General features: G+C 27.8%; 3 protein-coding genes across 3 annotated transcripts; 1 reads left to right on the top strand and 2 right to left on the bottom strand.

The window, feature by feature from the left end:
• The first annotated feature begins 230 nt into the window (after window positions 1-230).
• Window positions 231-4,714, top strand: LOC113551607 (SET and MYND domain-containing protein 4-like). The gene is made up of 6 exons (XM_026953953.1): window positions 231-1,178; window positions 1,236-1,473; window positions 1,922-2,043; window positions 3,324-3,956; window positions 4,150-4,301; window positions 4,372-4,714. The coding sequence occupies exons 1-6, from the start codon at window positions 660-662 to the stop codon at window positions 4,616-4,618; spliced, it is 1,911 nt and encodes a 636-aa protein (XP_026809754.1). The 5' UTR covers window positions 231-659; the 3' UTR covers window positions 4,619-4,714.
• Window positions 4,715-5,130: 416 nt separating this feature from the next.
• LOC113552437 (smad nuclear-interacting protein 1) lies at window positions 5,131-6,298 on the bottom strand. Its single transcript, XM_026955318.1, has 2 exons — window positions 6,294-6,298; window positions 5,131-5,875 (listed from the first exon to the last, which is right to left on the bottom strand). The coding sequence occupies exons 1-2, from the start codon at window positions 6,296-6,298 to the stop codon at window positions 5,131-5,133; spliced, it is 750 nt and encodes a 249-aa protein (XP_026811119.1).
• A 1,649-nt stretch (window positions 6,299-7,947) lies between these two features.
• LOC113553291 (phosphatidylinositol 3-kinase regulatory subunit alpha-like) lies at window positions 7,948-14,141 on the bottom strand. The gene is made up of 3 exons (XM_026956550.1): window positions 13,987-14,141; window positions 8,792-9,629; window positions 7,948-8,726 (listed from the first exon to the last, which is right to left on the bottom strand). The coding sequence occupies exons 2-3, from the start codon at window positions 9,589-9,591 to the stop codon at window positions 8,201-8,203; spliced, it is 1,326 nt and encodes a 441-aa protein (XP_026812351.1). The 5' UTR covers window positions 9,592-9,629; window positions 13,987-14,141; the 3' UTR covers window positions 7,948-8,200.
• Between the last annotated feature and the right edge of the window lie 264 nt (window positions 14,142-14,405).

Raw genomic sequence — 14,405 nt, 5'->3', positions numbered from 1 at the left:
AACTAAACGAAATCACAAGACATAAATAGATATTTTTATTTATATAAACGTACTTTTAGGCATATTATTCTAATTTAGGTTTCATGTAAATGGTTTTTTTTATTCTGTATTCTATATTTATTTCACGTGCTTTGGGAGGGGTGTAGTGTAGCAGCGTCTATATTATGTCCATTGCACTATGCAGGCATGCGGCAATGGCGCGTTGCCCAATTGGCGGCAACTGCTTTAACCAGTCAAACCCCGAAGTTCGGAGTGTTAGGACTCTGGTCACTTTAATACAATGAATTATTGTTTATTAAACGGCCAAGAGTACTTAAACAGTAAGTTGCGTTTCTACGTTAAAGTGACAATCTATGACCAATAATTTTATTTTGCCTTGGTTCAAGTTTTCGACGATTGTAACTTGTGTAATCGCTAAATAATTGGTGTTTGCTTTGTGAAATTGTGATAGTTAAGCACTTGGACGTCTCGAATTCGTTACATATTCTATTTCATTACCATCTTATCGGCTACACAGATTTCAGTGTTCTATACAAGTTTTTAACCTATTATATTAATTACATTTTTTATTATTTATTAAATGTTTTTGAATACCCATTATTGATATTTATCGTCTAGTGTATACTGTTTATAGTGTTTGCGTTTTAATTATATTCATCATGTTTTGTGATTTCGACATGAAAATGTTTAACCGTGATACCAATGATTTATTTTATACGGATTGTTTCCAAAAAAATGGAACCATGGGTGAGGTGTATGTTGCATTTGCAAAATTACCTACTGCTGGGGATAAATTCTTGTATACATATAATCTACTTAAAAAATATGAAAAATTACCTGTAGTGTGTAAATTGACAAATCCCAAAAATAATGAAAAAGCTCGTAAAATCAGAGCAGACGCAAATGTCAAATTTCAAAACAGAGACTACACCTCTGCTCTTTATGAGTACAATAAGAGTGTTATGACTGCAAAAATTGATAGCCAAGACTATGTATTGGCTTTGGCAAACCGTTCAGCTGCACTCTATTATTTAGAAGAATATGAGGCTTGTATCCATGACATTCACCAAGCTTTAGCTAAAAAATATCCTACTGAACTGGCCTACAAGTTATATGAAAGAGAAGTGAAATGTCTTGAACATATGGGGAAAACATCACAAGCTAAATTAAAATTTAAAGTAAGTGTATCAGACACTATTATTACGAAAAATAATACTAGGAATTTTTTTTTTAAGGAATTTTTGTCTCATTTATCGCAAGCCTTGCTGTCTAAAGAAAAGAAAAAAAATATTGAAATGCAAATTAAAAAGCTTTTAAAAGAAACAAATAAAAAAGAAACAAATAATGAACTAAATATAATTAAATTATTAGGAGGTCCAAACAAAAATATTCCAGCATTATCTAAATTTGTCAAAATGAAGTATTCCGAATCAATGGGTAGATGTTTGGTTGTTTCATCTGATATTAATCCAGGTAAAATGGGTATATATAATAGTAAACTAACAGTTAGGTTAATATAATATAATCAACCTCTACAGCATAGTTTGTTTGAATAAAGAACAACTTAAATTATTTGAAAAAGTATTAGCTATTGTTAAAAATTTAAGATACATGTACTTAATTTTTAATATCATATATTGATTATATTTGTTGGTGAATCATTTTTGAAGTTAGACTTTTAAATACCTTTCTATATTTTCTATTTCGTAATTGAAATAAAAATACATTTTTTTAATATTGAATTATTGAATAATGAAGTATAAAATAATAGATCTAATAGTTTTTTTTTCCTAAGCATTTTAAATTTTGATACATAAAATGGTGTTTTCACTTATCTCTATATTTTTTCATTCATCAATAGAACCATAAGTATAATTAAATTAATAATCTAATTATAATATTATCTTTAATTATATTTCAGGAGATGTCCTTGCTATTGAAAAACCTTATGCAGGGGTACTAAGACGAGAATCCTATGAACATAACTGTCAGAACTGTTTTAAACGTTGTTTGAGTGGCATACCTTGTTTAAAATGTACATTGGTAAGAATTTATTACATTTATCTTATAATTACCAAAGTAAAATATATATTATATTTTCTTTTATATTTTTATTTTTAAAAAACATTGTCTGGTCATTTTTTTGTTAATTATTAATGCTTGAATTTTATAAATAAATAAATTGTTTAAAAGCATTTATTTAGTTTAATATTAAAAAAATACAATTTAATTGGTAAAAAAAAAATACATTTATAGGAAACAGTAAAATAAACATTTAAATTAAAACGATTCAAAATATATTTATACGAGGCATATCCAGAAAGTAAGAGTACTGAAGCTCTCACGACCGCAGGGAATATTTTTTTACTATGTTTGCTATACTGCTGTATAGCTTTACTCCTTTGCTTTATAACAACACACAAGACCATAACAAGTTCAGTATGTTGAAAACTGTGGTCACAAGAATTTTTCTCGTGAAACATGTCGATCGAGTTTGCCATCAAATCCGAAATCCACACCGTCATTCATTACCTGTTTGGAATGCTATAAACTGGAGAGTGATAATTTTCTCAAGTCTATTATTACTGGAGATGAAACTTGGGTTGCACACTATACGCCTGAAACCAAGAGACAGTCCGAACACTAGTGTCACACCATTGTTCACTCTCAACTAAAAAGTTCAAAATCACCATTTCAGTCAAAAAAATAACGGAATCAGTGTTTTGGGACCACAAAGGCATATTGATTGAATATTTATATCAGGGGGACACCATTAAAGCAGCAAGGTATTGTGAAACGCTAAAAAAATCAAGGAGAGTTATTCAAAATAAAAGGAAAGGTCTGTTAACAAGAGGAGTCTGCCTGCTGCACGACAACGCCAGACCCCACACAGCTAATGTCGTGAAGCAATTTTTGGCCTCATTTGGATGGGATGTTTTGAACCGCCCTCCGTATTCCCCAACCTGGCACTTTCAGATTACCATTTGTTCACTTCCCTGAAGAAGCACAGGTGGAAAAAAATTTTCTACTGACGAGGAGGTGAAGGGGCGGTCGAGAAGTGGTTAAAGGAATTGGCGGCAGACTCGATCAACATTTTACACGAGAAAAATTCTTGTGACCACAGTTTTCAACGTACTGAACTTGTTATAAAAAAGAGGAGTAAAGCTATACAGCAGTGTAGCGAACATAGTAAAAAAATATTCCCTGCGATCGTGAGAGCCTCAGTACTCTTACTTTCTGAATATGCCTTGTATATATATGAATTGCCTTATTTATTAATTATAAAATCAACATAATTATTAAATATGTAAACTGTTAAATAGGTAATCTACTGTAATGAAACTTGCCGAATACAATCTTATGAGAGTGGTCATAAATATGAATGTTCTATTTTTTCAACATTTAATAATTGGCCAAGTATGGATCATATGGAACATCTATCACTTAACATATTCTTAAAATCAGTTTGCAACTTAGGATTGGATAAGTATATTGCTACTGTACATACTTTGAATGCTGAAACTACTGATCCAATGATGCGAGGTTTTAATAATGGCAAATATTTATCTGACCAATTTTATTCCGTGTACACATTAGAAGGAAATGAAACTAAAAGAACTGTTAGTGATCTATTTTTAAGACATTGCTATGCTGCCGTTATGGTTTCAATTATGAAATTAGCGGGTCTACAAATACCGGATCATCATCTAGGTACTGTTGGTCAATCATTAGTTCATATAATATGTGCAGTTGCCTCTAATGCGCATGGTATAACACAACCACCAAATCGTAAGACATGGAGTCTTGTGCATATAAATCAATTTATGCCAGTTGCTTCTTTGTTAATGCCAGTATTGAGCTTGTTAAACCATCATTGTGATCCTAACGTAGTACGACACAACTACAATGGAACTATAGTCCTCACAGCTATTCAACCTATTTCTAAAGACTCACAGGTAATAATTATATAATTACTATTAAATTACACAAATTGTTAACAAAATAGTGTGTACAATTTTAATTGAAATTAACTTAGTAAAAATTATAGGCCTATAATCAGTTTGAAACTACTTAAGTTTGATTTTTAATAGGTACTTCTCTAAACACGTTAACCTAACCTTACTAAAATAATATTTTTTTTATTTTTAGCTTTTTGATAACTATGGATTATTGTATGCTACACATCCAAAAGAAACTAGACATCAAATACTTAAAAACCAATATTGTTTTCGTTGCCAGTGTTCATCCTGTGAAGGCAATTGGCCAATGTATGATGTATTATGTAATCAACCACAATCTGCGTAAGAAATAATAATCATCTTTATGTACCTATTATACAACTTTATTTTCAATTATTTTATTACCTTACAGATGTAAAATATTAACTGACATCAATCCACACGTATTAGAAAAATCATCAATTAAGTTGTATGAAATAATTGATGAAATTAAAGCAAACGAATGTGATGGTCTCCAATACATTCAGTTCTTGTACTCTCATTTAAAACTTCTTCACAGTAATATAAAAAGACCGATGGTAGAGTACTGTGACTGCCAGGAAACTATTAAAGAAATTCTCTATAGTACAGCTAATAAGTTTATTATTGAAGATTATTAAATTATTATAAATACTGGTTGAGTATTTTTTATTATTCAAAAACATTTTAATTTTTATGTAATAACCAAGAAAACAAGAGTCTTATTTCTTATTAACACAGCGATTAAATATTATTATTTTATGGTAATGACCAGTCAAAAACTTTTTTAAACCATTATTAGAATTTGTTCTATTCATATTTTATTTCTTAGACTTTAAAATAAGGTATAAAAAATTGTAATGTTGAAGAATGATGTTCTTAACAGACATGAGGTTATTAAATTAAATATGTATCATTATTTAATGTATAATAAAACTTATTTTATTATCAGGTCATGAAATGGTTTACAAAAATATTCATTGTATTCTATACTCAAAAAAAAAAAAAAATATATTTCATTGTGCAAAGGAAATTATTTAAAACACAAGAAATTTAATGTTGATCTTTGTTTGATTTTTTTTGTATCAAAATTGATTTTATTTACAGTTAAAAAATAAGAAAATTTCTTAATTCATAAAGACAAATTTTGCAATCAATCTGCATTGGATTCCTCATTTGGATTGTCTTCAGCAAGACTATCATCATCTCCAGAATCCGTGCTATGTTCATGTAAAAGCACATACTCCCTAGAGCTGAACCCAAACTTTATGACGTCTTTCTCCATCAATTCCACATATTTTTTAGAATCTATACGCTGGTTATTAACATATGTGCCATTAGCTGATTCTAAATCAATAATATATGGCCGAATACATCTGACGTGACGCCCATCTTTTTTGGCTGAAATTAACCTGTATTGAAGAGCTGCATGCTGCTTTGAACACGATGGATGATCTATTGGTATGTCTGCCACCTTGCGATCACGTCCAAGTAAATACCCACTTTGTCTGTGTATGTGTAATACAGGTAATTGTTTTTCTCCTTTAAATGGGTATAATCGCCAACGTCGTTTAGGTTTTCTCGCCTCTGCTGGCTCACTATACTTTATAACAACGCCATTAAAAGTATTTGTATCCTCTGCCAATTTGCCAGTAGTTTCAAAATTTGGTTCTTCTTTTTTTACTACCGGTTTCTTATCACTAGACGAGTTTTTAGTGCCCCCCCATTGGTGATCAGAATCTAAATTGCTGCTTGGATGTCTCGAGTTATCTCTTCGATCATGCCTTGGTCTTTTTCTACGATCATCATCAGAATTTGAATTGTGTCTTCGGTGTTGTCGTTCAGGTGATTTATTGTCACGATACTTGTGTGATTTTCGTCGGTCAAAATTGTCCTCTCTAAAATAAAATAAGATTGATTAATTAATCATTTTAAAGTTTATGGTTACATTTTGGTAATCCTTTAAACATTTGATAGCCATAAGAAAAACACTAATAAAATTATTAACAGTCTCTAGGCCAGAGATTCCTAGCCAGGATGCCGTGAAATTATTTAAAAATTTTATTTTAGTCTATAGGCCATAGAGCATAACTATACAAGTTATTATTTGTTTAAGTAAGGAATAATAAGTAATAAGACAAATAATCTTATTAGAGAAAACGTAAAAAAAAATACGGAAGCTTTAAAAAAATATGGTACAAACAATTATTCAAGATTTTAATATTATTACTAAGTCTGACGCTCAAAAATGTTGATGGACGAGATACGACATTCACAATCACGAATTGTCTATGTGACTATATGTGATGTCCATACTTCATATCATATGTATTAATCAGTCAATTTTTAGATAATTGGTTTATTTTATACGTGATATATTTGCATGTCTATTTAAAATTAAAATTTTACTATTTGAATTAAGTTATTTAAGTACCCATGTAATAGCATTGGTTGAAAATAATAGTATATTTAATCAGTAATAATAAATAGGTAATTAATGAAAAATAAATTTTACTGATTACTGAACCGATTTCCAATATACTAGTAATCAACCCAAAAAATATGTATTTACCGTTCAAATTTTGAAACCGAAAGTGTAAATATAGATGTTTATCTATACTGACCATATTATAATAACTAAAATAAAAGGTGAGGGTACAGGCGGTGCAGCTATGCACCATGCACGTTAACAGTTTGAAAGTCCAACCCCGTTCATTCAATACTTTCTGTAGACTTGATCATGCAAGAATAAATTGTACTAATTATAATCTGTGTATATTTGTAATTGTATGTACAAAATTTATTTTTCGATGAGATAAATGAAAAAAATCGTTTTATTTATTTTTATTTTTAACTATCTCAAAATTTTCATTCCGTATCTATGTGTTTGTGCACAGCCAACCCGTCGTAACTAAAACTAAAAATAAATCATATTAAAACTATTGGAATATTTCAATTTCCAGTCATTTATGATTTATCTTTAACCGATTACTTTGTTAAAACATAACTATATCCAGCTAACTGCATTAAAATTAAAATTTAATGAAAAAATCGTTTGAAGAAAATTTTAGTAAATAAGAAAAAAAGGGTACACGCAACTGCAGGATGCAAGATGTTTTTGGAATATAACTGTTTGGAAAGTGAATTTTATCAATACTATTGCAGCAACATTAAACTTAAGTTTATTTTCATCCGATTATTCTCTATTTCTGGCCTATTTTAGGTTACTACTATTAAATACTTTTAATTCCTATGCAATATACATACAATTTAATAAAAATATTTTTATCTAATACATATCATGCAGACATGCAGCATTAAGGGGGTCATTGTTCAATATTTTAGTTTTATTTTGGTGATTAAAAATGGACAAATAAACTTATTTTTAGTATTTTTAATACACCAAAAAAATTATCCATATTTGTACAATTGTTACTATTGAAATGAATATAATCCAGACAATCCTCCTTCCTAGTGTTTTAGAATGTATGAGAGTGTATTAAATTAAATATTTATTCGTGGGCCTACTGCCCCCCTTAATATTTTAGATCTAGTTACGCCAATGCTTATAGTATAATCTATTTGGGAAAGTAGTAACTTATAACAAATTATTCTTGATGTTGATTTCACTCATAGTTACAGCATTTCCATGTTATTTTTTTGTTTTATTTTTAAAGAATAATAGAAATAAAAAAAATATTTGAAAAAGTATTGAATGGTAGAAACAATATAATATACTTATCACAATTATGCTTTTAAACATTTAAAATTGTTAATAGTTATATATATATATATATTTATGATAAATGATCTCACTTGGTGAAAACAATATGTTGCCACTATTGTTATTCTATTATATTAGAATACAAAAATAAAAACACATTATTTTAATGAAAAATAATTTGTTAAAATGTATAAATTAATAATTTTTTTTTAACATAACTTAATGTATACTATACACAAATACATTTTTACATAAAAATTTGGACACAAAAGAAAACAAGTTGGTATTGGTATAATAAATATAAACAAGTTAAAATATAATTTCATCAATAATATGTCTTAATAAATGCACACTTATATGAAAAATATTGCTCCTTATTAAATAACTCGTTAATACTAATAAATAATTAACATTTAAAAGGTTATTATTATCACAACAATTGAATCACCAAATTGCATGACACTATGTGCCTGTTGATACTGGTAATATACTATTCATTTTATTTTTTGTCATTAGCAGCTAACACGGGGTAAGCTAACGTAGTAGTCAGAGAATCATTATGCTCTTCTAAGGAAGTTTGAGAATAATGCATGACTAGATCTTTTAGAGAAGAATATATATTGTAAGGTTCAGCAAATCCAAATCCTTTTGGAGTTCTATACACTATACAATGATTGACAACTCCATTGCAAACTATAGATAATGCTGATTGCCCTGTACGACTAGGTCGTATCAAAAATGTTCCATTTCGCTTGCCATTTAACAGACGTTCAGCATCTGCACGTGAACAGGATTGTAGCAGCCAAGTACCCTCATCTAAATGAGAGAGGTTTAGAGGCAGTTGAATGTCTTCAGGCTTACATGTGTTCCAATCAGTGCCATTTAATACTCGATTAATTGCATCTAAAGCCACACCATGAGTCAATAACCACCGAACTGATTTATCTTTTTGACGTGTGACTACTGATCCTTCTTGTTTTAACTGATACATTTCCCGCTCCAATGTTTGACTGTAAGCCACTTGTCTAAAAACGAATTTTAATACTAATTAATATCAAATATAATTAATTATATTTAAATCTATACTTACGTGTATAATTTGTCTTCAAGTGCCGCTTTGCCATCTAGCAGTAACTTTATCCGTTTTTTTACTATTTCAATATTTTCAACTAGATTATCAGCTTCATGGCGTTCGGCTTTTTTAAGAAATTTATCATGTACTCTTAGCTGATCTTCAAACATTCTATTCACCTCCTGATACTGTTGCAGTCCCATACGCATTGCAGATATATCGGCCATTGCAGCCTGAAATTCTTTAGATAATTCTTCATATGAAATAGATTTTTTCAAAATATCTTTAAGTAGATCAATCAAACGCATCCATACAACATCTACATTTAAACTTTTCCAAGTACCAAACTCTTCGTCTTGTTGAAATCTGGACACAGGGTACAATAGTTTTACATCTAATGTTGCATTATATTGTGACAAAGAAACTTTACGATAATGGTTCACAAGATCAATAACAGAAGAAAAATTGTAAGGTTCTGAAAAACCAAATTTTTCATTTTTGTGATATATTTTTATTAATTTATTAGTTCCTCCTTTTCTTAATGTCAACGTATACTCTCCAGCCTTATTGGATGCATTTCGAACCAGAAACGTACCATCAGGCATATCAGTAAGTTTTTCTTGTACATCATCTCTAGTTATATCGCCCCAATACCATTCTGCTTCTTCTATGCAACTAGGTTCTTGCAATGGATTTTGCAGTCTGGTAGCAATTGATTCAACAGATTGAGGGCGATTAGTTTGTGATAGTTTACGAGGTGGTAAAGCCGGTGCGCCTGTTGGAGACATGGTGCTCCATGACTCATGGGCTTTTACCATAATCTGTTACAATTAATTGTCAACGAACAGCAGGATTTCTGAAAAAAAGAATAAAAAAATATATGAATAAAAATTTCAACCAATTTACGTAAGACTATTTTAAATTTAAAAAAAATACAGATATTATTATTATTAATAATATGACGAAAAATGAACTATCCTACGATCATTGTTTTGATATAATTTAATATAGATTAACCTCGTATAAAAGTTTAGTTTTAGTTTAATTAACACTTACCAGGAGCGTTTATGCTTACTACATCGGCGTTAACTAAATGACTCATCAGGTTTTTTTTCAAAATGTAATAAGCAATTTGAAATTGCCATCAAATTCTAGAAAATTACACTTATAAAAAATATATATATATATATATTATTTTTTAATTTACAGTTAATATTAAAAACTAATTTGATATTGATGTTTTCACACTTTTTAAGAGAAATCACTTGCATACACAATAAATAATGTAAATTAACAATAACAACAGTATAATAATAATAATAAGATGTTCAATGTTTTTATTTTAATATACAATTAGTTAGGTATAGCTAGAACAGTATAAGAATTGTATTTAGGTAATATAAAAATATTCACAAAATTAAAGTTTTAGGTACATAGTACCGATGCATAAACAAAAACACTCCATTTCTTAAAGGCACCTTATACTTAATATATAAACTAAAAAATAAATGAAGTATTTACCTAAAATGTTAAAATTATGTATAATAAATAATTATCAAAAATATAATCAAATACGATTTTAACTAACTTGCTAGTTGCAAGATAATTCTATTATTAGTTGGATGCCGTTAATATTAATCAGGATATTAACTAACTATGAAAATAAGAATACCTAGTTATGTAAAAGCTTTATACCTTGTAGGATATTTTATGGAAAACTTATATTTTGATTCAATCATTGTTGTTAAAAAAAAAAAAAAAAATAAAGAAAATATAATTTATTTTTCACCACAATTTCTAATATAAGATAATGAATGCTAGCACATCAATTAATGTTAATTTAAACCATACATACACATAAGTCACAATATTAAAATAATTTATCATTAATCCTATTTAATGATTATATGACTATCAATAAATAGTCTGGAAGAATGGGAGATAATTCTATCTGTAGTTTATAAAAAAAAAAACACTTGTCTAGTCAAAATTAACTTCTCCTTCTTATTTCTTAGGTCAAATAATTATCAAAATTGATTTCCACTGTAACTTATGAATATACATAATTTTTTTTTTTTTTGCTTAAACAAAATAAGACCTACACATTAATTATCATTAGAGTTGAATACCTAATTATAATGAAATCACTGTTTTTTTCTTATAAGATACAATTTTAATCTGTATAATTTAAATTGTATTGTACAATAATATTTAAATAATCTGAGAAAAAAATGAAATATGGATATTAATAGTCGATAAATAGTACGATAATAGTCCTAAGGTAAAATCTTCAAAACATAATAAAAAACAAAATTGATTTGTTTTTTATTTTTTGTTGACGATTTTCAATTAATTATATACCTAATATTATTAGAGAACATTAATTTTATTTAAATCAATAATATATAATAAACCAATTATTTTAATTATATGTAATAATAATAAAATGTAAAAATATTTTATATAATTTTTGAAATAAAAAGCATATTTTATATTTTTGTAAGGCATTTTTGTAGGTATAAATTACAAGTTGCTATATTATATTTTATTTAAATTAAGAAACAAAGTCGGAGACAACCAGTTTTTATTGGGCATGGGTCAGGTAACATTGAGTAACACCAATTTATATAGTTTAATCACGGATCTGTGCACCAGTGTTTCTTAAATTGAATACAATATAATATTAATACACATTATTATTTAAAAAATATTTGATACAAAATCCATATCGTTCACTCGCACATAGTTCCATAATTGTATGAAGAAATATACAGTATTTCTTTAATTTTTTAGAGGAACATGTATTTTTGTTCATTTATTCTTAAAAATAGCAAATTTAAACAATTTTTAACACTAAGAGAACATTTTTTATAATTTTTCTTTTATAAATTAGTTAATATAATGAAATAAAATTAATCTTAGATACAATAATATTTCAATGTTAACAGCATTTTAAGTTTTAATTATGCATATTAATTTAATATTTTAAATTGAATTAATAAATATTGAGTTTAATATAAGTATTATTATAAAAATTAAAAATAGTTTATCAATTAATAATTTTTAAATTAAATATTTATGTTTCTATAAATTAACTTGTTTTTTTATTATTAGAAATTATATAAATACAATTTTAAAATTGTTGAATAAAAGAAGTTGTTCCTAAGTCCTCCTTCCACATATTACTGCGTTAAAATATAACTAGATACAATTTATCGCCTCGTTGAAAAATAGAATTGTACGACCATTACTGCAGTGTATGCTTTTATTTAGAAACAATGGAAGGAACTAAATACTTTCTTAAAACCAGCAATGGGAGACGATTAAGTCCTTTAGAACAAGATGAAAGTGACTTAGTTACTTTTTTAAAGGAACTTTCCAAGCACGGAGACTATAAATGCTATTATGAATAACCAAGTTAATAAATATATTAAGTAGGTATAATTACAGAATCAAGTAATCTAAATACATAATTATATTTAACTCTAATTCAACTAATTGTATTGGTTAAAAACATGTACAACAAATAAAGTAGTAAAAATTAAGATTATTTTTTAAATAGAAATAGGTAGATTCAGAAGAATGAAGATCAACTTATCATAATCAAGAGTACAAGAAAAATTCCATATACATGATATACAAGGTTTAAGACTAAAATAAAATTAATTAAATTAGTTACATAGTACAGTATAATACTTTAGTAGGATAAGGAGCCTACAGTTAGCCATTATCATTTAAAAAGATTTAAATTAAGAGTAAAATCAAGAGCTGATGTTTAATGGCAATGAGAAGGATTTCAAGAAATATTATTATCAATATGAACGTGAAGACTGAATACTATCAATAAGAACAGTTATAGTTGGTTTTAAATAAATTAACTTATGTACAATCTACTGTTATAATCTATACAACTGTCATGAAGATGATAAATTATCTTAAATTTATGTGATGATTGCAATTTCTACTGGATTGGTTTAAATAAAAATCAAGAATATAAATAGTTTTTCAGAGACTCAAAATGATTAAATATTATTTTCATAATCTTTAGGTTGGTATAGAGTAGGTTACAAAAAATGAATAAATAAATATTTATACGATTTTTTTTTTAATAGGAGAAAACTTTATGTAAAAAAATACTTTATTTAGCTTATAAACTTAAAAAAAATAATTGACTAATTTCAATAAAAGTTTCAGAGATTATTTTTGAGGATATCAATAAAATTAAGAGAGTAATTTTAACTATGTTTGAAAATATACCAAGTATGCTTCACATGTGAATTACCTATTTCAGTAAAATTAATTCACAAAATGAAGAACACTAATGTCAATTTGACTATGAACTGATACACACTAAGACCAAAACACATAGATATAGTATTACTTTTTCATAACAAAGTTGGGATATACAGATCATTATACCAATACCTACTTAAATTGCCTAGGTGTTATTTAAAATTAATAATTACATAAATAAATTCAACAGAAGGTAAATTTTCTATCAATTATCAGTATTAATAACCTGGTTAAAATTAGTGGTGAACTTAAATATTTGTAAACAAAAAAAAATTAGGTATAACACAAGATTATACATAAGTATTCAAATAATTGAATATAAACAAAAGCTGAAATTAAATGAATTTGTTGCAATGAAATTGTTTACTTACGTACCTACTCAACTATATACTCTATTGCCATATGTGTAATAAAAGTACCTATACATAATGAAAAGCTGAATCTTTGATAGGTAGGTAATTTCAGATACTATAGCATCATTAATAAGTAATCTTATAGTGCAAATTAAACGAAATTCACAAAAACAATATCAGTAGTATCAGAAGAACGGACATGGTATAACTTTCATTCATATACACCAAAAATTTAAAACAATATGTTTTACAGGGTCTAGACAGTAAACATGGACATTTAAAAGTACCGTAACAAGCGAAATCGTCGAATTTAAGGTAGTGTTAAAACGAAATAAATCGTCATACCGGAAACTCATAGAATTGGCAGTATTTAATGAATCTAACGGCAATTTGCATATAAATGAAAAATAAAAATAAACTACCATCAACGGGCGTAAGTCGGATCGGTACCAAAATTTCAACGATTTCACAACAGGTACACTTACCTACCGAAGTCCTACTCAATTCATAAGTATATAAAGATATCTACAAAAATCCTATCTACGTTTTAATATTAATGACACTCACTCTTCGTGTCTTTTCGACGCGTGTTTGTGTTTTCTTTCGTCCCGTCTCGATGACATCTCGATGAAGTCGACGAACGGATACGTTCGTTCAGCGGTCGGTCGCGTTTTCACTTGTCTGTTGCCTAACCTATCGCGAATACCGATCAAGAGGTATACAGAATACTCGCGATATTTCGTTATTGAAAATTAGCGACCGTGAAAAAACAAAAAAAAAAAAAAAACAAATAATTAGAAAAGAAAAAACATAGGTGATGTACAAAGGCCTAAACAGTACTAGGATGCGTGGACAATAGGTATCACGGATAATAGCGCTGCGATTGACGTCACACGACATTACCGGCAACATTAGATCGGTGTAACCATTTTATCCATGCGCCAGCAGTCATTAACGTTACCTATGTTCGTTCATGGATCAAAAAA

The sequence above is a fragment of the Rhopalosiphum maidis genome, chromosome 2 (genome assembly GCF_003676215.2).
Source record: "Rhopalosiphum maidis isolate BTI-1 chromosome 2, ASM367621v3, whole genome shotgun sequence".
Lineage (NCBI taxonomy): Eukaryota > Metazoa > Arthropoda > Insecta > Hemiptera > Aphididae > Rhopalosiphum > Rhopalosiphum maidis.
Note: the sequence above shows the minus strand (reverse complement) of the source record. Positions and strands in the feature narration are given on the sequence as shown.